Genomic DNA, 14,003 nt, shown 5'->3' with positions numbered 1-14,003 from the left:
CGCACCACCGGCAACCTGGAACCACGTGCCAACAGCGGCTCGACCTCGAAAGTTGGAGCTCAACTCTCAGACACGAAAACAACCTCTTCTCCTCCAACCCTCCTCCATCATCCATCTCCGTCCACCACCCCCCTCCAACAACCTCCCAAAATGCCCACCAAATGGGTTGACTGGTCCAAAACAACCCGATCCCAAGACTACCGCGGATCGGGTTCCTTTGCCACCTTTCTCATCATCGGCCGTACGTCCTCCTAGGACCCCCTTTCCCCCTCTCCATCTTGCCAACCGCAACCACCAAAAAACAAAACTAACTCCTCTCCAGCGGTATGCTTCTTCCTCGGCATCCTCTTCGCCTCCTTCCCCTACGACTTCCCGCTCCTCTGGACCTCGGACCCGCTCCCAGACCCGGCCTACCTCGACCACCTCGAAACCCACCTGCGCTTCATGCACCAGGCCCCGCCGCTGATCGTGCGCATGATGCACATGGTCATGTTCGTCGGCTTCCTCGGCTTCTTCGTCAAGCTCTTCCGCCCGAGCGAGGCCAACGTGCTCTTTGACGGCGCCGGCTTGGTGCTCTACGTCATCGGCGTCGGCGTCTACCTGAGCAACATCGTCAAGGGCATGCGCGCCGTCAGCCAGCCCGGGGGGTTGGCGGCTGCGGCGGAACGCGCGAGGGAGGCGGTCGAGGCCGCCGCGGGTCAGGGCAGCCCCGGGTTTCCGGTGCATCATCAGGGCCCGATCACGGGGGAAGTGGTGCTCAGCAGGGAGGATAGCTTGCGCGTGCTGAGCGCGAGCCATGTGATTGTTGCGCTGGTGTTGGTGGGCGTGTTAGTGCTCGAGGCTGGGCAGTGGTATGCGGAGAGGAAAGAGGCGGATGAAGTTGCGCAGGCCGAGGCGGCGGCGGCTGCGGCGGCGGCGGCGGGGAAGAAAAAGTTGTGAACTTTGGGGGGAAGGGCGGGTGTTTGCTTCTTGGACGGAGTTCTACCTAGGTATTTACCTACTGTGTATGTGGACTAATTCTTCGATTTGCGATGTCCAAGTGTCGCATGTATGTGGTGGTGGTTCATGGATGGCGGGGACCTCTATTGCTATAGAACCTGGCGGATGGATGGCCAGGTGGGACGCACATACAGTACAGTACATACACACACACAATAAGAGTATAATTGGGCAGGAGTGCTTCTGTCATCGGATTCTCCCGCCAGACCTATGAGTAGCTTGGGTCTCGTCTCATGCTCTGGATGTTCATGATGGATGTCAGACAAGTGATGGTGTCGGGTGAGGGTTAGGGTTTGATATGTCCCTCTTTGCCGCGCCGACCCGCCCCACCATGTCTCGCGGATCCAAAAAAGTTCGGGCAAGCTCCGACAAAACCGCACCCGCACAGACGACAAGGCCGGCGCCGACAACCACCACCCCGACGACGACGACGGCAAGCCCCGGCACACTCTCTCCGGCCCAATTCCAATCAATCGGCTGCCTCAGCTCTTTTTGCGGCTCGCCATCTCGTCTCGTCCTCCAATCCTACCTACCCATAACCCAAACCACCACCACTCCCACTACTTTCACCACCACAATGATGCGCTCGAGGTTATTAAGGATACCATTGCGGCCAACCGCCAGCCTCTTCCCTCGCTTGAATGCCGTCAGGTCCTTCTCAGCCGAAGCTCTGGAAGGCCGCTACCCCACGCACACCCTCCCCCCGCTCCCGTACGAAAACGCCGAGATCGCGCAGAATGGCCTCGGCAGCTTCATGAGTGGTCCTGCCTTTTCCCTGGCCTGGACACAGTATCAAACCCATCTGCTTCGGAATCTGAATGACCGGACCGCAGGTACGCCTCCCATGGACTATCAACTATTCCTCTTCAAAAAAGTGTCCGGACGCTAACTTCTCCACCAACAAGAAACCGAATGGGCCTCCCGCACCCTCAAAGACATCATCCTCGCCACGGCGCGCGAGCCGCACCACGCGGCCCTCTTCAACTACGCCAGCATGGCGCACAACAACCACTTCTTCTTCAAGCACCTGACCCCGACGCCCGTCGCCGTGCCCGCCGACCTGCAGCGCCAGCTCGAGCTGTCCTTCGGCTCGCTCGAAACCCTGCGCCGCGAAATGGTGGCCGTCGCCACCGCCATGTTCGGACCCGGTTACGTCTGGCTCGTGCGCGTCACCCAGCCCGGCCTGCCCACCGCCTTCAAGGTCCTGGCCACCTACGCCGCCGGCTCCCCCTACCCGGCCGCGCACTGGCGCCGCCAGCCCGTCGACATGAACACGGTCCCCGGCGCGGGCGAGCCCGGCGCCTACTCGGACGCGGATCTCGCCGTGGCCAAGGAGTACCTGGGCAACACGGCCGCGGGCGCCGGGTCGCCGCGCCAGCAGCAGCAGCTCCTGCACCGCCAGACGGGCGCCGCCGACGCCAAAGCCTACGCCCCCGGCGGCACCCAGCTGCAGCCCGTCCTGTGCGTGAGCACCTGGGAGCACGCGTGGTTGTGGGATTACGGGTTCGCCGGCAAGGAGCAGTACGCCAACACGTGGTGGGAGCATGTCAATTGGGAGCTGGTGGCGCTCGAGGCGAACGTCAAGACGAAGGATATGTCGGCGGATGCGGGGCTGCCGAAGGCGGGGTTGTAAAAACGGGCTGGTTGGAGGGGGGATGGTGAGAGGAAGAGGAAGAAGTGATGTGGAAATGAATGAATGTATGTATTATACCAGCGAGGGTAGAGAGGGCCGTAGGGATGATGTACTTGTACACACAAACACAAAATACGACATAGAACATCAGTGGAATGCACAGGGTATATGAGTTGTGGATGCTGCTCTTCTCCGTCTGTCTGCTGACACTCCTCAACGCAGGAGAGACAAATAAATGCTGGACAACAACCTTTTCTCTATTTTCTCTCTGTCTGCCAACAACACAACCGCTTCCGCTCTTCTTCATTCCTATCCATACCCCCGAGCTCATACGCGCGCGCGTTCATGTTCAGTCAAGAGTTATGTATGTACAACAACTACAAAATTACTAGGGAGGTAGTCCTAATAAAAAACTACCTCCTCTCTCAAGACACACAACCCCCATATTCTCTTCCCCCTCAACCAAGTAGACAACAGGTAACTCGGTACTCATCATCCCCCCTTTTCCATCCATCCATCCTTTTTTTGTGTAAGAGTCCGAGAGTAATAATGTAATGCCAATGTGTCCATGTCGATGCTGCCGTTGAGTGAATCAACAAAGAGAACAAAACAATTGCCCCAACCGACCCTAAACCTGTCCTGTCCTGTCCTGAAGTGACCCGAGAAAAAAAAAAAAAAATCAAGACCACCCACCCACCACGTCGCATTCATCCTCAATCAACTCTCCCCACCCAACCTAATCCAACCTCACCTCGACTGCGGCGACGCAGAAACCGAAGACGACGACGGCTTCAACTTCAACTTGATCACCTTCTTCTTGGGCTCTCCCAACCCCCCCTCTCCACCACCGGTACCACCAGTGGTAATCACCGCAGGCTTGGCCACCACTGACGGCGTACTCGGCGGCGGCGGGGCCGACGCCTGACTATGTCCCGGCGACGCGGCTGACGAGACATGATTATGATGCGGCGCGGCCGAGGGCAACGGTTTCCTCTTCTTAACCGCGCTTCCGTTCGTCCCTGCATGATCACCGCCAACCCTTGGCGAGGCAGCAGAAACAGAAGCACCACCACCACCGCCGCCGCCGCCGCCGTTACCGCCGCCGCCATGACCAGGTAACGGCGTCCTGCTAGGCGTGGCAACAATTTTCGTCACACTGCTACTCCCACCACCACCACCCGACTGCGCAGAAGCCTCCCTCGCCGCCCGGGACTCAGCCGCCCTCGCAGCTGCTGCCTGTTGAGCACGGATCTTATCCCCAATCCTAGCGGGCAACCGATCCCACGCCGTAAACGGCAGCCTGACAATCTTGCGCGGGCGGCTGTTGCTGCCGTTGGCGATTTTCTTGATCGGACGGTCGGCGTTATCGGCCGCCTCGTCGCTCTTGCGCTTCTTAGCCGGCTTTTGAGGACGTGGCACCCCTGCCGCCGCCATCGTCGTGGGGGGTTTGGCTGTTGTTGCGCTGCTGCTGCTGCTGGGCTGTGACGGTGCTGGCAGGGCAAAGCTTGATGAAGCAGACAGTGGTGGTGGGGAGGCTGCGGCCGCTGACGGGGTGGCGGATGCGCGGTTGAAGGGTTGGACGGCGATGGAGTCGGATGGAGGAGCAGCTGGGGTGGTGACGACCGTCGCCGCTGCGGCTGCGGCTGCGGTGGTTGCGGGGCGGGAGACGGTGACGGAGATGGAGTCTTTCCGGCCGGGAGCGACCGGCGTTTGAGGGACGCCTCCGGAAGGCCCGCTGATGGAGGAGGGCTTGGAGCTGATCTTGATTTTCTTGACCTCTGGCGGCTTGGGCTCCCACGGGGCGGGTGGCTCCAGTGCCATGGTGAGCTTGCGTTTCGGGGTGGTACGGTATTGCGTAAAGAACCTAACCATGCACCGTTTCCTGCCGTTGTTACGGTGGGCCGCGGGCGCGAACGGATTCTCGTCAAAGGCGGGCTCCCTAACGCACTTCCACACCTTGGGATAGTTGAACGTCACCAGCAGCGAGTCGTCCGGCTCGAACATGGCCGAGCAGAGCGTCAGCAGCTGGAACTGCTCGCGGACGCTGATGATGGGCGACTCGACGGCCTTCCACATGGCCTCCTCCAGCGCCTCGTTGTTCTTAAGCTCCTCTTTGAGCGCAGCGATCGCCGCGTGGATGTTTTGGTTTCGGTTCGCCAGGAGCCTGCGCTGCTCCATTTCGGCCTCACCCATCTCGAGAACGAGACCGCTCTCGTCCATGATCTGATCTTGAACCTTAATCTGGGCGGCCTTGGTTTCCCCGAGGGCCACCGAGGCCATGCCCTTGCTGAAGATCTTGAACAGGCGGTCGCGCACGAAAGGCGAGGGGTCTCCGCTCACGCAAGCCAGAAGCAGCCGCATGATGGAGGTCTTGGCCAGCAGGCCGAGCTCGACGAGGCAATCAAAGGCCTCGATGCGGATGAGCTCGTGATTACCATCCTGGAGGTAACGAACAAACTCGAGAGGGGCGGTCGGGATGACGTTGGCCTTCATGAGGCGCATCTTGCAGCGCAGGGCGGTGCGGGTCCAGATGTTCTGGTATGTCGACGTCCACTCGTCCATGCGGCGATACTTGTCAATCTCCTCGATGGCCTTCTCAATGAAGCGCTTGAACTCCAGCTCGTCTGGTTCGTCCGACGAAAGGCTCGAGTACAAGTCCTTTTCCTGGCGCCAGTCGTCCGGGATGATGGAGGTGGTGAGAGCGTCGAGCAGTTTGGCAATGTAGAAGTGGTCCGAGTACTCGTTCTCCGAGTTGTCGTTGAAGAGCAGCAAATCCAACAGGAAGTTCCGTGCTTTTGGCGAGCAGCGGCCGTTCTCGCGCGTTCGGGCGATGGCCGCGGCCAGGGCGCACTGGACGGTGTACTGGGCCTTGTCGGAGAAGTCGTTGGGCGCCGGAGGGTATGTAACGTTGCCGTTCTTGCCGACGATGCGGTCGCAGAAAAAGTGGCAATACAGGAGGATGAGCTGGGCGGTTCCGATGTGGTTGAGGTCCGGGTGTGCCTGCTTGGGCAGGCCCTCGATGGCCATGGCGCGGATGCCGTAGTAGTACCGGCGATCCATGGCTGTGCGGGTCTCGACCGTCGCAACCACGCCGTGACGGGGCTGGCGCAAGAAGTAGAGCATGGAGTCCTGGTGCGCGACCACGTCGCGGTCCTGTTGCAGTTGGGCCAGATACATGTAGGGCTTCATGTCGGTGATCATGCTGCAGAGCCACTCGAAGTTGCAGTCGAACCGGATCCACTCGTACGACTCCTGGTCCATCTGGTTCTGCACCGCTTCATCCCAGTCCTGGAGGCCCCAATCCACTGTGTCCTTCTGCGTCATGAGCACGTCGCCCAGCATGTTGAAGTAAACAACGTCGTCCTCCTGGTCACCCCCGCCAGCAGCTGCCGCAGCCGCAGCCGCGGTAGCCTTCTTGGTACGCTTCATCCGCTTATACTTGGTGTTATAAGCGATCTGGAGCGTGGTCCCAAGCTTATCCTTGTCCGTGATTGCGAGGTAGTGCTCATAAGGCGTACCGTCGGCTTCGTGGATGCGGATGGTAAACGGGCCCGTGAAAAGTTTGGGCACCGTCCCAGCCCACACTTCATGTTCCTCCTCGAGCAGCTCTTTGAGGAACTCGTCCTTGGTAATAGCCTTGGGTTGAGTGCTGTCCCGGATTTGCGTCTGCGTGATGGTGATGTCGACGTTCAGGTTCTTCTTGTTGAACCTCTGCTTGATGTCCAACTTGGGGCAACCGGCGCCGTGCACCCATTGCTGCCAGAGCTCGTCCGGGCGGTACTGGCTCTTCTTTTCGCACGCCCTCCGGAAGTCGGCGTCGGAGAGCGCGGTGCTCTCAATAGTCGCGTTGATGTTGGCATTAGAAACGATCTGCGAGATGACGCGGACAATGCCCATGGAGCCGGGGATCTTGGACATGCGCTGGTCGAGGATGAAGAGCACCAGCGGCGCCTTGAGAGACATAAACTCCAGCTCGAAGTCGCCGATGTGTAGGTGCTCGCCCAAGTCGTGGAGCGATGGCCGGTGCACATCAGCCTCGACCAGGCGGTCCGAGAGGGTCTTGAGGTGGAACCGATACCAATTATTGCCGCACAGAGTCCTCATGAACAAATCCGTCATGAACCACTGGATGCCGACGACCAACCACATGTCGGTCCGCTTGTTCGGCACGACGTGAACGCCAAAGTACTGGCTTGCCAACGCGTGGACAAGGATCCTGGTGACTTCGACCTCGGTATCCACGATGTCCTCCGGGTAGAGCAGCCGGTTGCTGCATAGCGACATAGAGGTTGCGGGCACCGTGTCCGGGACCATGTCGTCGACGAAGACGACCTTGTAGCTCTCGAAGGGGAAACGACCAAATTCTGGAGCGAAGAAGTCGGCCGCAGCAACGATGGGAGCGCACGTGTTGCGCACCTCATCGCCCCTGCGCGGAAGGCAGTAGGCGTGGATCTTAGCGGCATTAGCACCAAGCTTCTCGTCGGCCTCCTCTGTGCGGAACTCGGACCACAGTTGGATGTGCTCGAACGGCCCGACGGCAAAGGCGATCTGGTTGGCCGAGGAGAGCTGTGACTCGAAGGTCATAATCTTCTTCCTCGGATCCTGGGGATCGATCTGCTCGCCAGACAGGTTCCCCGAGCACACCACCGTCATCTCCATCAGCCTGTCCTCTTCAGACAGCAGGACGGGTGGAGAGGCCGGCGGCGTAGGCAGCTCTCCCAGCTTCCTCTTGCGACTCCCGCTTGGCGACAGAGCACTTGAGGCGGCAGCCTGCTGAGTTGTCTGTGGCCGGTCGAACACATCACCCAAAGTCCGGGGGCACTTGATGGATATCCTCCATGGGTGACGCGACGCCGGATCGTCGACACACGGAAAGATGCACGAGGCCGTGCCAGGCTCGAGGGAGTGTCGCGTGTAGACATGCGGATACCTCTGGTCGCCGTCCTCGACGCCGACAAAGTGAAGGCCATCGCGGATGTTCTTTGACCGGAAGGGTATGGTTATCTTAATACCGTGCTTCTCCTCGCCCGAGTCGTCGGGGGCATCCCGCGGCTGGTCCCTGTCGGATTTGGGAGCTGTCTTGATCTTGAGAGTGCGGCGAGGCTCGTCCTTGGCGCCTTCGGGACGTTTCAGGCTGATCTTGAGGGAGCGGTCGGCTGGAACGCAGCATGGGTGCGTCACTCTGTCTTTGTTCGGAACCTCGGGTCGGCGGAGAGGGCGCAGGGGAGACATGCGCTTTTTCATGATGTGATGCTGAGCGGCGCCGATCTGCCATTGGCGCGGAACTCTTGTGAGGTCGTACGGGTCCGAGAAGGTGGCTGTAGTCTTGTATCCATCGACGGTGATGTTTTCCAGGTCGATCTCGCACTGACGCGCATCGAGTTGTATCTCCTCCTGGTCCGGGTTGATAGTAAAAAGGTGGATGGTCGAAACACCGCGGACGCTTCGTTCTTGAAAATCGACCTCGAGCTCGACATCTTGCTTGATGACGACGTAGGGTTCGGCGCCCTCAGGCAGACCTGGAAGGATGGCGGGCTCGCCGGAAGTCTCGTTCTCGATGAGGGCTGGCATTTTGCGGTTGACGAGGCGATTTGCGCGATTCCGATCTTTCGGCGAGGAAGTCGACGATGGGAGAAAAGGCAGCGTGTTTTGCCTCGAGAGGAATGGGGACGGGAACTGGGGAAATTCTGGCCGCGACGGCCGCCTTCGAGGCTCTCTCGGGTCGGTCGGTTCACTCGGTCATGGCAGGATTTCTGGTCGCGGGGAAGCACTGGTGGCAGACAGAGCTGTCAGGAAAGGTTTTCTCGCTGGAGATTGAAGTTGCGCAATGTAATAGATTGATTATGAAGGTGAAGAAACGCTTGGGAGAGGCGTTTGATGATCAGACGGTGGTTTCGAGGGTTGGAAATCGGCGATTTGGGTGTGTGTTGTTTTCGCGACGCAGCGGGGAAAATGGCAGGACTCGAGCGTGGAAACTCGAAAAACAGTCGCAGACGAGAAAGGCAACCTACACAGAAACGAGAAGACCTCCAAGGTGGGATGCAAAATTGAGACGAGAATGCTCAACTTTCGCTTGAATGGGTTCTCGCCTGCGCCAACAATGGACTGGGGCTGGGGGCAGCAGCCGGGTTATGCAGTACACCAAAAGCGGCACAACAATAGCCGTGAATAGAGAATGAATGAATGGAAGGGCACAATATGAGAGGCCGAATGTGATTTGTGGTTGAGTTTGGGCGCAGAAACACCCAACTCTTTTGCTTGTCTTTGGTGAAGAGCGGAAATGGTGTCGCGGCCGCACTCGAAGTGCCGAGTGGAGCCGTGCAGACGAAGTGACGCGCCTTGCAGAGAGAGCAACCTGACCAGCTCACGCTCCAGCACTGCCATCCGAAGTTTTGCCGGCGCGCCAAGAAATGGCTGAAGACGGAGAGCTCCGTCTAGGCCAGCACAGCTCGGCTCCACTCTTCACCACCAAGCGTCAACTTCACATCATGACATCATCATGGTCCCGAACTCTGGCACTCACCCATCTCAACTCTGGAAATGCGCTGTTAATCCTACACAATTTGCTGAAGAGTTTACATGAAATATTACTCATACAATCACGCTGGAGAACTGGTCAAGTATCCGTACATGACATGTTACAAACAAAGCACGCTGAGTCCCATCCTGCTCCTTGCGCTTTCCACCATCATCAGGACGCTTCGTCCAACATGGCTGGCACCCATTACCATTAAACTCCGATGCATCACTTTCCCAGCAACCTGACTCCGTAGCCATTTCCCTGATCCCAATCGTCATACTGCAAAGCCTCGCTCAAGCCCGTACTCGTACAAAGCAACCTGATCGAAGGTCAACCTCTCTCACTTCCAGCTGCCTTTGATTGTGAGCCTTGGTCTCCAGTGGATTGGGAATTCCCACTAGGTAGACCGCGCTCCCTCTCAGCAGCCGAAAATTTACTCAAGGCGAACCCTCTTACGGCTCTCCCCCTCCTCTTCCTCTGCCTCGGACGTCTCCCCAGCGTCACGCTTGCGCTTCTCAGGGACTTCAGCAACCTCCTCGAGTTGTCGAGTCGCACACAAGAAGTCGCGGCACCTGAGGCACATCAGGGTTTGGCACCTGGTGCACTCGAGCAAAAACTCACGAAATTCCCTTGCGCAAACATGGCACTTAGCTGAGAGGCACATGGCCCCCTGCACAGGCTCACGGCGAATGCGCAACTTGTAAAGAAAACGTTCCTCGTGGTGGCATAATATGCCGGTGGCATCCTCGTCTTGGTACTGTTGAGCGGATGGGTAAATCTCAGTGAGCTTCAGGCCACCTTGAACGACGTAGACACGGACAAAGCAGCTGTCATATGGGCATATGGGCTCGAGAGTTCTTACCACTTCGGGGTTCCTCATCTTCTCGTCAAGTCTCTCCTGAACCTCCGGTGGGATCCTCAGGCGGTGCTTGTGTGCGTCGCCGAAGACGGCATGGCAACGAGTTTCCAACATTCTCGTTCCATCTCTATACCAGGGGCCTCCGCAAATAATACAGAAGTCATAGCCGCAAGTGCACCTGTTTGTGATCCAACGATCCAGCGTGTCAGCGAACCTGCGATCGTAAATCATTCTCTCTCTGTAGAGCCATCCGCAAATCTGACGTACGCTATGTGGTTGCACCCCTGGTTCCTGTTTGTCAGGCGGAAGCAGTTGGAGCAAAACTGGTACGGATCCGTGCCCTTGTAGCGCATTGCCATCCGAACAATAATCGGATCCACGTCCCGAGGGTCGGGGCCGAACCGGAGTTCGCACACCTTTTTGTGAGCTCTCTGCCAGGCGGCACGGAGCTCCGGGGTCAGGAGGTTCGCGGCCGGTCCGGCCGGGGGAACCAAGCCCTCACCGCCGTGGTCGGCAGCGGCATTGTCGTCTTCTCTGTAATTGCCGTCACTGTCGCCCTCACTCTCAATCTCACTGTCGCCGCGATGGTTGTTGACCGTGTGCGGCGGGGTCAGATACAAAAGCGGCGTATTGCAACAGTGAGGAGGCATGCAGTTGGTGTCGCTGACGTTGTTGATGGCAGTTTCGACGGCACCCAAAACGCAGTCCTTGCACCAGCTGTGGCCGTGGTCGCAAATCTCGACGAGACCCTCCTTCGAGACAAAGTCGTCACCACATATTTCACACTCAATAAAGAATGGTGGTTAGTGTCGAGTACTTAGTCCGTGGGTAAGCAGAAATCAAGAAATAACAAAACTGGAGGATCGCATAATTACCTCGAACCACCTCCGACGGTTGTAGGTTGCCATGGCTCGGTGTCGGTCAAAGGAGGACTTGATAGGTTAATGAAGATGGCGATGATTTAAATGAGCGTGAAAATGGCCGCGGAAGTCTAGACCGAGGGTGCGTCGAACGGGATGCAGGGAGCCGCGGATAGAGTAGGGAAAGTTAAAAGGATCTAAGGAGGAAAAAGGAATCAGAATGAAACAAAACTGTAAATGAGATCTCCGGCATTCTTTCAGTGTGAAATTGTGAGGAGAGGTCAACAAGACTTTTTGGGATGCCGAGTCTCGGCGGCTCGGCGACGACGTCACAGGTTCCTGACCCCGAAGTCGATGAGAAAAACTCTTCATTTCTGCCCATGAAAGATGGAAGTTACAAATCGCGGGATCATGCACATGCAAGGAAGGAGCAAACCAACATATCTACTTTGAATCACGTGCCTATCTTGGAAGATCGCGGGTCGTTTGGGAGACTCGAGCAAAAAGCCAGGGATCTCGTTTACCACATCGACCTGGTCCTGTCTGCGTTGGTTATCAGGTATTTTCCATCTCAACACCCGATTCTGTTCATCCGAACCAACAGTAGCTGCGAACACTGTCCAATCTGGATCCAACAAGATACCGAATACACTAATAACCATCAAAGGCACCTCGTCAGGCAATAGACAAGTTACTGGAAAGAAGAATCGACTAAGAACATCGAAAGACAGCCAACACACAAAGAACCAGAGTATTTATATCTTTTCTTTTTATTAACTAGCTAAGCAAAGTAGTACTGGACGAGGAGGCCTATGCTCCCATCCTCTTTCTTGATCATATGTACTCATAAGTATACCCACCCACCCGCCGAAGTCATGAGAGTCATGAACCAGTCGTAACGTCATCAAGCCTTCAGCCGAGGCAGATATCCAATCCCAATCCCAATCCCAATCCCAAAAAGTCTATGTACCCAAAAGGAATGAGAAAAAAAATCTCAGAAAATAAATAGAGAGACCACCCAGTAGCCTCCCTCCCAAAGGTGGACGAGTCACAGACTCTCCAACCGAGAAGAAACAATAAAAATTAACAAGCACCATACTTCACCCCCCTCTTCCCCACCTCCTTCCTTCCAACCGGGCACTCAGGCAGCACCCACCCCCTCGCCCTCTTGGCCTCGCGCTTCTCCGCCAGCTGGGGCTGCGGCATCCACGCGTCCCTGGGCAGGGCCTTGCGCCGGGTGCCGTCGGCGGGGGCGCCAATCTCGGCCTTCCAGTGCGCGTGACCAGGCATGGGCTCGTCGCCGGCGAGCATGCACAGGCCCCAGAGCGCGAGGCACGCAGTCAACCTCGCCTCGTCGGGCTCGGGCATGCCCTGGTCGGCCTCGTCGTCCGTCGCGGCCAGCTGCACCGACGCGACCTCGAGGAACCCAAAGTGCGGGGTGTGCTCGGTGCCGTTGCGCACCACGACCAGCTCGATCTCGGTCAGGATGAAGCCGTACCGGCACCCGTGCTCGCGCATGGCGTGGTGCAGGTGCGCCAGCCCGCGCAGGTACTCGACGCGCTTGATGTTGCCCTCGGCGCGCATGCCCGTGTTGAAGCGGTCGAACGACTTGACGAGGCCGACGATGCGCGCCGTCGGCTTGCCGCCGAACATGGCGGCCGCCGCGGACGACTCCCCCGCGGCGTTGGCGACGAACATGCAGTCTGTGGCCATGCCGAGGGTGGAGGGGGAGGAGCTCGCCTTGGGCGGGACCGAGAGACGCAGCGGCCGGCGAGAGCACAGCGCCAGCGCCGCGTTGAGCTTGGGAAGGTAGTGCGAGGCGTAGATGGCGTGCAGGGCGGCCTCTGTTTCCGGGTGGCGCTGGGTGGCGGGAGGAGTGGGAAGGACGTTGGCGGGGATGGCGGCCGAGAGGCAGCCAGCGGCGCCGGGGAAGGAGAGAATGTTGGAGGCGGTGAAGTCGGTCCAGGGACGGACCTGGCGCACATCCCACCAGAAGTGGCGGGTGTTGGGATCCCGAAGAGGGAACGAGAGGGTCCGCACGAGCGCCGGCGCCGGGTTGGGCGAGGTCAGGTAGGAGTAGAGAGTCGTGGTCGGGACCACAGGCTCCGGAGTGATGGTGGCGGCAGGAGCCAAGGGTGATGTCTCACGAGCCAGATATGGCTCGTAGAGGTAAGGCTCTGGCTGGACCGGGACCTGGGGGACGGTTTGAGAGATGGGCTGGACCACAGGCTGGACCAAGGGTTGCTGCGGCGGCGGAGAGGGGCTGCTGCTGGTGCGGGCCGGCGCCGCGTAGGCCGGCATCTGGAAGGAGGGGAAGAAGGTTTCCGGGGCGGCGACATTGTCCAGGTTGCACGACGACGCACGGCGCGTGTGCATCATGGACGAGTCGCGAGTGAAGGTGACAGGGGAGCAGAGCAGCGGCGCCGGGCTGCTGCTCTCATCGGCGAAGAGGGCGGCGGAGTAGGAGATGGTCTCCGGGCTGGTGAAGCTGCGCTGGTGCGAAGGGCGGAATTGCCTCTTGGGAGCCGGAGTCGGAGCCGGCGAGGTCCTCGCCCTCTTGGCAGGCCTTGGAGGCTCGGCCGTGGGGATCATAGCCTGGTCCTGGGAGCGGATCTTGGGGAGGAGGAGAGGGCCATGGGTCCGGATAGGAGAGCGGGCCGGGGTGGTGCGAGCGGTGCTTGGCGCACGAGTCGACTCAGGAGACGAGTTCAAGGAATAGATAGAGCTCTGCGAGCTGGACCGGGAGTGGCCGGGGTTGTAGGAAGGCAGCTGAAGCAGAGAGGGATCAAAAGTAAGAGGAGGGGTAGTGGGATCGCATGCGCCGAAGGTGAAGTCAAAGGAGACATCCGCTGCCAGACTGTAGCGGGTGTAAGTGTCATGGTCAACCCAGATCAGGTCTGCGATGTGAGAACTCACGTGGACATTGTGACGGCTGTTGGCGTGTGTGTGTCGAGGACACACACAGTCGATTACAGATTAGATGTGTTGTTGTCGATGTGAGGGCGGGGTGCTCCGTGAGGAGAGGGGAGACCGGCTCCGTTGGTGTGTAAGTGGACAGACAAGGAAAAGAGGAGGTCGATCAAGACCAATCCTCTGTGACCAGACCAACACGTCTAAGAGGTGTTTGATGGC

The 14,003-nt window shown here is 58.6% G+C and overlaps 4 protein-coding genes across 4 annotated transcripts; 2 read left to right on the top strand and 2 right to left on the bottom strand.

Moving 5' to 3' along the window:
* Nucleotides 1-150: 150 nt before the first annotated feature.
* Nucleotides 151-939, top strand: VTJ04DRAFT_3671 (uncharacterized protein; the record flags this gene model as incomplete). Its single annotated transcript, XM_069361597.1, has 2 exons — nt 151-241; nt 323-939. 2 exons carry the CDS (start codon nt 151-153, stop codon nt 937-939), a joined length of 708 nt encoding a protein of 235 aa, XP_069222192.1.
* A 637-nt stretch (nt 940-1,576) lies between these two features.
* VTJ04DRAFT_3670 (mitochondrial 37S ribosomal protein mS42) lies at nt 1,577-2,632 on the top strand (the record flags this gene model as incomplete). The annotated part of the gene is made up of 2 exons (XM_069361596.1): nt 1,577-1,832; nt 1,905-2,632. 2 exons carry the CDS (start codon nt 1,577-1,579, stop codon nt 2,630-2,632), a joined length of 984 nt encoding a protein of 327 aa, XP_069222191.1.
* Nucleotides 2,633-3,379: 747 nt separating this feature from the next.
* On the bottom strand, nt 3,380-8,203 carry VTJ04DRAFT_3669 (uncharacterized protein; the record flags this gene model as incomplete). Its single annotated transcript, XM_069361594.1, has 1 exon — nt 3,380-8,203. The coding sequence occupies one exon, from the start codon at nt 8,201-8,203 to the stop codon at nt 3,380-3,382; it is 4,824 nt and encodes a 1,607-aa protein (XP_069222190.1).
* Nucleotides 8,204-9,585: 1,382 nt separating this feature from the next.
* On the bottom strand, nt 9,586-13,795 carry VTJ04DRAFT_3668 (uncharacterized protein; the record flags this gene model as incomplete). Its single annotated transcript, XM_069361593.1, has 5 exons — nt 9,586-10,189; nt 10,279-10,763; nt 11,330-11,414; nt 12,028-13,728; nt 13,788-13,795. The coding sequence occupies 5 exons, from the start codon at nt 13,793-13,795 to the stop codon at nt 9,586-9,588; spliced, it is 2,883 nt and encodes a 960-aa protein (XP_069222189.1).
* Between the last annotated feature and the right edge of the window lie 208 nt (nt 13,796-14,003).

Source organism: Mycothermus thermophilus (assembly GCF_041956435.1).
Source record: "Mycothermus thermophilus strain CBS 625.91 unplaced genomic scaffold VTJ04scaffold_2, whole genome shotgun sequence".
Lineage (NCBI taxonomy): Eukaryota > Fungi > Ascomycota > Sordariomycetes > Sordariales > Chaetomiaceae > Mycothermus > Mycothermus thermophilus.
Note: the sequence above shows the minus strand (reverse complement) of the source record. Positions and strands in the feature narration are given on the sequence as shown.